Source organism: Tasmannia lanceolata, unplaced genomic scaffold (assembly GCF_043159265.1).
Source record: "Tasmannia lanceolata isolate RefF3 unplaced genomic scaffold, GAP_Taslan_0.1 ptg000044l, whole genome shotgun sequence".
In the NCBI taxonomy this organism is placed as follows: Eukaryota; Viridiplantae; Streptophyta; class Magnoliopsida; order Canellales; family Winteraceae; genus Tasmannia; species Tasmannia lanceolata.
The window spans coordinates 20,778,005-20,785,893 of record NW_027518721.1 but is presented as its reverse complement, the minus strand read 5'-3'; the positions used below and the strand labels follow the sequence as shown (position 1 = coordinate 20,785,893).

General features: G+C 38.4%; 1 protein-coding gene across 1 annotated transcript; it reads left to right on the top strand.

Moving 5' to 3' along the window:
• The first annotated feature begins 4,749 nt into the window (after positions 1-4,749).
• On the top strand, positions 4,750-6,722 carry LOC143863792 (E3 ubiquitin-protein ligase PUB22-like). Its single transcript, XM_077374554.1, has one exon. It carries the CDS (start codon positions 5,341-5,343, stop codon positions 6,568-6,570), a length of 1,230 nt encoding a protein of 409 aa, XP_077230669.1. The 5' UTR covers positions 4,750-5,340; the 3' UTR covers positions 6,571-6,722.
• Positions 6,723-7,889: the final 1,167 nt, after the last annotated feature.

The following is a 7,889-nucleotide window of genomic DNA, read 5'->3' as shown; positions in this document are numbered from 1 at the left end:
ATCCGGAGAGAAAACATCTCAAGAGAAGAAAACGGCTCCTTTCAACGACGCAATCAAGTACTTCAAGACATCTTCCAGAAAGATCAAGACATCTTCTAGAAAGATCAAGCCAACACACAAGGCCCTTCACCGGAGGAAAGTTATACATCTTTAAAATTGATAAAGCGCGAAGATCGAAGTGAAGCTCACACATTTTCCAATATCGAAGAACGAGAAACACATTGTGAAAGCCCTCATCTTCACCACATCGATCACTAATCAGAGGATTAAAGAAAATTGTACCACTTTTATTAATTACAAGTTCTTTTTATTTTGTGTCTGAATTCTATGATATCAATTTCACAAAATTTGTGTCAACATTACTAATGATTTGAACCTCAATATGTTCGGATTTTAAATTCAATGGATCGGTTTAGTTGACAGCTTTGCAGGTTTACAATTCCCATTTTAGTTTTTGTAAATTTTTTTTGAAAAAGGTCCTTACTAGCTGTCAAAATCACCCCTAAAGAATTTTTAAAAAAATTTTTTTTTTCTTTTTTTGGTAGGTAAGTTGGGATTGAACCTACGGCCGATATATTTTTGCTTTTGCCGGTGGTTATGACTTCCGGTAAAGGTAAATAAATATACACGGTTGTGGACCCCGATCCAAGAGAGGCGGGGGGACGGGCCCCCACGCGAGTCTCAGGATCATCCACGTGAAGGAGAGCTCCGCCAAGGAACTCTCGAAAGAGTGACTCGGATTTTGGGAATTTCATTTGATTTATAGGACTTTAGGGTCCGGTCAAAATGGGGTATCTACAACGGTCATGATGGCTAGTATGACCATCGGTAAAAGAGAAAATAATTTAATAAAAAAGCTTTAGGGGTGATCATAAACTCTAGTAAAATGGAATATTTAACTGTGGACATTTTGTACGGACATTTTACCTACCACTAAAGGCATTTTATCCACTAGCAAGGCCACGTTTGGATATCTCATGTTTTTGGATTTGGATTAGGATTTGTGTTTTTGATACAAAATACTTCAATCATCCTCATGCTCATGTTGTATGAGAGAGAGAGAGAGAGGGATGTCACGCTGCTGCTGCAGCAAGGTCGAGGAGCAGCGAGGGTGAAAGCAATTGCCATTAATATTGATTTTCATATAATGTCTTGCAGAACAGATTTGCGAGCATGGCCTAAAGGCTTTACCAGATGACAGTTTTTCCTCGACGGGTTGATCAGTGCCGGTAATCCTCTAGTACTGCTAGAAACAGTTGGAGAGTTTGTTTTGGTAGGTAAGCTAGATAGATCATGAGGTTGAGAAACCAAACCTCAATAATTGACCTACAGGTCCAACCCCAGAAGTTGACAGTACGTTGTTATGAAGACAGCCTGTTTCACGAGCTTCCAAACACCTCCCTTGTGTACCACTATGTTATAAGCTGCTGGTATTTACCTTCTCATGGCCAATGTAACAATTTATTTTAGGGCAGTGATAAATTCCCTCAGTATGCTTTCCTTCTTTATACATTCTTTTGGCTCCTTCCTAAATCTCATGTACAGTAAATTTATGTCCCACTTGTCTCCAGTATTTCATTCAACTAGTCTATCTCTCTCGTTTCTTTGTGTGATATTCACATGTGAAATGAAGGGCCTAGAGGCGGGCGCTGACTCTATGAAAATAGCCTATCGCTGACCATTGAAGTTATGCATGAGAGTCATAAATTAAAATCACCGTTTTTTCAAAGCGGTAGGCCCACCCTTTATCCATCTGATTGGGACCCGTTCTCTCCATTTCTAAAATGCCCATGGTGTGTAACACACACACACCCCTCTTAGCCTTTTAATTTTGTGGATCGACAGTAGTATAATATTGGTGTATAATCATCTTTACAGCCAAGCCGTAAATGGGCCCTCTCAATGGACCCAGAGATGGATCGGAAATGATCCGAACGTTAATGGACAGGATCTCGACACATCTTCTTAACTGAGCTGTTACCGTTGAATCTATATATATATATCCTAAGATCTAAAATTTATCTCAAATCATGACTTGGACATAACCGCCTAAAAATCTTAAATCCAAATGGATAGTGGTGTCAATGGGACCAGACGGTCTGACGGACCATCCAAATCCGAACTTAAATGGGCAAGATCTAGACACATTATCTGTTGAGTTGGGTTCTCTTGAATTCAAACCGATTGGGGTTGGAAATATTATTGTGTGCGACATGGATGCGGCCTGTTTGGCCCGGCCCATTTTAAGTGACTTCAGCCCGATAAGAGTTAGTTTGGGCCTGCCTTATATAAAAGGGTTTTTAAGTCTATTTTCACATTGTCTTTGTAAAGAGGCCGGGTTGAGATTTCAAAAGGGCGAAAAAGGGTGTGGTAGGGTTTTATGTGGGTTTGGTGAGAGATTCTGATCTTCTCTTGTAATCTCCTGTTGATATAGTGGATTTTCTCGTTACCTCCATCGTGGACGTAGGCTTTGTCGAACCATAAACCATTGTGTCTATGTGATTGCGCGTGTCTGTTTGCTTCATTTTTTGTTCGCCATTGAAATCGCAGATTGCTATTTTAAAGGGGTTGTCATAACATCCACTTTATAATAATTTTAACTTTTTAAGTATTATTTAACCTGTATTTTTAGTAAAAATAAGCCATATGCATTTTTATAAACAATTCCAATTCTAAGTGTTTTGTCTTTCATCTCTCTCAAGCTCGACTCACCCTCTTCTCTTCCTTTTATAGCCATTGACGCTAAGCCCATAACTCAGTGCGCCACCAAATGCTTTGGCTCGCACTTATCCTATCTCTGGCCGCCTTCGTAGAATTCTAACTGTGTGCAATGTAAGTCCTGCTAGGACACTCCGATGGAGTGTCCGAATTGAAATGAATTGTAACCAATGTATGGTAAGTAGGATCCAAAGAACACTTTGAATCCGATTAGACCGAAAAGGGGTTTGAATGGATTGTTATCAAGAGACAGGTCTGACCCGAAACAGATTGTGACCCAGATTCAATCAGTAGGATCGAAAAGCAAATAAAAAAGGATCAAAAGGGTCCAATTGATAAGGGATGTAAACGGATCTTGACCAAGACATAGGTAGGTGCGACCCGAAGTGGATCCTTTGACACCCCTAGAGCTACCTCTTGGGTGGGCCATAGATTAAAATTGCCCTAACTTGAAGATGGATGAAATTAAGGGTTGCTACTCTGGGGTCTCTCTATATTCATTCTGATAATGATAGTATGGCACAGATGAAACCAATGCAGGATTGAGCAGCTAAAAGTCTAAAACCTAGATGCTGCACCAAATTCTAACGTCCGCAATATTCGCATGTTAGACTTCGACGGACAAGGAAGTCAAAGACAATTCGGTGCCATAAAGTTGGAGTCTTTATGAAAGAAAAAATAACTAAAGAAACCCACGAGCTAGGAAATGTCTTCATGCACTACTAGAGAAACACAAGTTAGAAGTCCATTAAACACAAAGAACACGTACTGCTAAAAACAAAGTCATATTTATGCTCCCTAAAAGGCACATGTTGGGTCCGACTTCTGCCTTGTGTATATAACAAGATCTGTTGATCCGTATGGCTTTAGTTAATCTAGCCAAATCAGTGTTTAAAAATGTGGATGTGACACGGAGGTGACCAAGAAAAATCCTTGCCGACTTAGCTCAGACGCGGCCAAGAATGCGGTTTATGCGGTCATAACTCAGGAGAGTCAAAGGATTTTATTGACTCTGTAGGGCAAAATGCAAAATGCGGATGTGGTGCAACGCGGAACGCGGCCAAGGTAAAATGGAGTCGACTCGGGCAAGTTCCTTGCTGGGTCAAGGAGTTTTTAAACACTGAGCCAAATACCTCTGAGAACACTTTCATCGGATGATCCTAGGCTCTTGATCTAACAAGCATCATTTAGGGTTCCGTTAAGAAAAGCTAAGCTGTTTATTTTGTATTAATTTGCTAAAATCTCTTTTAGGATCAATGCTAAAAGTAAACTTTGGGTCCCCAATAGGGGCATGAATGTGAAAAAGCAAGACCTTTGATTTTGTAGAACATGATGACCCAATTTGATTAATAGCTGAATTCTTTTTGAAAATATGGGAAAATGGATACTTCTCGATCAAGGGGCTAGGATCATCTGATCAGATCAGCAAATCCTGTCAATGGCTAAATTTGATTTGGACTTGTATGGCTCAGTGCCACGTTTACAGATAGATGTTGCAGCTGATCAGGTCTGTTGATCTGGTCAAGAAAAATAATTAATTATCAAATGAAATATACCATTTCAATTTCCAGATGATCAGGTCCATTGATCTGGTCAGGAAAAGGGATTATCAAATGAACTTTACCATTTCAATTTCAAAATTGTTCATCTTCATTAGGATGCATGGGAGAAGTTTTAAACGATCATCACATATTTACGTTAGGGGACTGATATCCGCCCAACTATATTTTGATAACGGAACTACTCATTTTTTCAATCTTTTTAATTAGATTTTCAATACTTATATGTCATCGAGTTGCAATGAAAAAAATTTAAACATAGTGAGTAGTGCCGTTATCAAAATATGGTAGTGCAGATATACGTTCCCTTTTTTTAAGTCAAACTGTGATCTCCGTCAGTCTGAAATTAGCCGGCCATAGAAGGACTAAGTAAATTATTCGTCTTTGAGGATTTAGCCAAAGGAAGAAAAATAGAAAAAGTCTAACTTTGACCACGGGCTTTTTCAGTGTTTGAATCTATCTTTTGCACCTCATATAAAATCAGACCTCTTCCCTAAACTTCTTCAATCCAACCCATCAAAAAAATAAACTTCTTCAATCCAAAAACTTCATCTCCTTACAGTTTCAGCTCGATCGTACCTCCAAGCAATTTTCTAGTATTTTGTAATCAAGATAGTCACATTCCTCACCAAGTACCCATCTTTACTCCTACTCAAAGGGTTTGATGGTTTGCCTCACCTAGCCATCTTAAGCTTCCGGGGTTTCTGGGTTTCCTTGCTTTTAGATTTTATGATCTGGGTCTTTACTTTCTTTGGTTTTATTTGAAAAAGAAGTTCCTTGTTATTCATTCCTTCCTCTTTTTGGGTCTTCTTGTGTTTGATTTTTGGCATTTAGGGGTCTAGTTTCTAGATCAGTTTGTTGACTTTCTGCTTATCTTCTCCCACTATTATTAATTTTGCCATAGCTAGAAACCCAACCTTACTTGGTTTACATATTACCAGCAACACATTTTTCTAGATCATTTTTTGGCATTTAGGACTCAACTCTGCTCATCTTTTGCGACTACTATTAATTTTGGTCTAGTTCGAAACCCAACCGTACTGGTTTACATATAACAGTTCTTATGGAGGAAGTTGATGTTCCTTATTACTTTCTGTGCCCCATTTCTCTAGAAATCATGAAAGATCCGGTGACAGTTATCACCGGAATAACTTACGACCGACAGAGCATCGAACGGTGGATATTTTCCAGTAAGAAGAAAACATGCCCAGTGACAAAACAAGAGTTGCTGGATTCCGATCTAATCCCAAATCACACATTGCGTCGTTTGATCCAAGGTTGGTGCATAGCCAATGCTTCAAATGGCGTTGAACGAATTCCAACACCTAAACCCCCCGTTGACAAAGCCCAAATCATCAAGCTCCTTGAAGAGACCAAACTCCCAAATTTGCAAATGACATCACTTCAAAAACTCAAACTCATTGCTTTGGAGAGTGATAGGAACAAGCGTTGCATGGAATCCGCGGGTGCAGGCGATTTCTTGGCTTCAATTATAAAGAACAATTTTATGTTCGAAGAATTGAACGATAGGATCGACTATACAATAGCTAGTGACGAAGCACTAAGCATTCTTTATCATCTTCAAATCTCCGAAGATGGCCTTCGTGGCCTTATAGAAAAAAATGGCGAATTTGTCCAGACTTTGACTACGATCTTGCAAAAAGGGAATTACCAGTCACGTTCTTACGCCACTTTGTTGCTAAAATCAATATTTGAAGTGCTTGATCCATTTCATTTTATTGGTTTGAGACGTGGAACTTTCCGAGAGATCGTAAATGTTCTGCGTGATCAGATCTCCCTCCAAGTAACCAAAGCTGCCTTAAAAAGTTTAATTGAGTCATGTCCTTGGGGGAGAAATAGAGTTAAAGCTGTTGAATCTGGTGCAGTTCCACTTTTGATTGAGCTTGTTCTTGAGACAAAAGAGGAGAGGGTTTGTGAGATGATGTTGGTTTTGTTGGATCAGCTTTGTGGATGTGCAGAAGGGAGAGCTGAGTTACTAGGGCACGGGGCCGGAATTGCGGTTGTGGCGAAAAAGATACATAGGGTTTCTCATGTAGGTACTGAAAAGGCAGTGAGAATACTATATTCCATTGCTAAGTTCTCGGCGACTTCGAGTGTTCTTCAGGAAATGCTGCAAGTTGGGGTTGTCTCCAAGTTGTGTTTTCTGCTTCAAGTTGATTGTGGGTTGAAGACTAAGGAGAGGGCGAAAGAGATCCTCATGTTGCACTCTAGGGTCTGGATAAACTCTCCATGTATTCATCTACACTTGCTATCTTCATATCCCTCTCGTTAAGTGAAAGAGAAGACTAGAGGGAGCCACCCTTTTTTTCTTAATTTATGTGTGCGTATATGGGCATGAAATCACGTTCATAATCAAATTTTTAATGATTTTTCTTTTGCAATAGCTTTAGAAGTTCAGGTTTCAAACTCTACTAATATTGATCTCGTGTGTGTGTGTGTGTGTGTGTTTTTTTAATTCCTATCCCAAGTATTTTAGATGAGTTATTTTCTCTTCTCTTCTTGGTGCATATTTCACTTAACCATTTAAGGCATTTAAATCTGAAAGAAGATCAAGGAAACTTAAACACCTCACCTTAGTTTATGAAAATGAGCTGTCCAAATGTTAGATTCGAGTGCAATGTCAACCTCCTATTGCCTGCCATAGATGACTAAAATAGGAATCCGATACCCTTGACCATGGTTTTGAATTTCTACTGAAACTGACATGAAATGAAAGAAATATTTCCATTCTTAGCCCCACATAAACTGAAAAATATATTAAAACGAAAACCGTAAGTATAGTAGTAGTATCCTATATTATAATTATATTTATAACAATTACATATAAAATACAGTACTTGTCTGATATGTAAATATTTGTCTGAATTACATGTGAAATGTGGTATATAATGAAGTATTCGACACGAGCGACAGTGCATGTCACTAGGTTTTCGATATTGTTAAACTATTATTGATGGTAGTCTTTCTTTTGATGATTTCTAAGTGTGTATTTGCACTTATTCTAGGATTTCATGAAGTTTCATCTTAAAATTCTATCATTTACATATGTTTCCATATAGTTTTGTGATTTAAAAGGATTTCAACCCAAATTTCTAACCAAATATGAAACATTTTTGTTTTTGTGCCGACATAAACACAAAATGAAAGAAATATTTCCATTTCTATCCCAACATAAACCGAAACACATATCAAAACCAAAACAGTAAGTATATTGGTAGTATATTATATGAATTGCATGTAAAATGTAGTATATGTATTATATATAAATGTGAAATGTGCATGGTATATGCTGAAGTATCAGACATGCACGACAATGCATGTCACTAGGTGTTCGATATTCTTAAACCATTATCGATGGTGGTCTTGCTTATGTGATGGTTCTAAGTGTGTCTTTGCACATATTCTAACATTTCATGAAGTTTTCATCTTAAAATTCGGGAGATGACATTTTCACTCCCCCTACATTACGCGCACGCTCCCCATTATTACGTGATTTGATGTCAAAAACCGTTAAAGTTGCCCACTTTTCACTTCAAATCACATTATAAGGGGAGTGTGCGCGTAATGCAGAGGGGGTGAAAATATCATCGC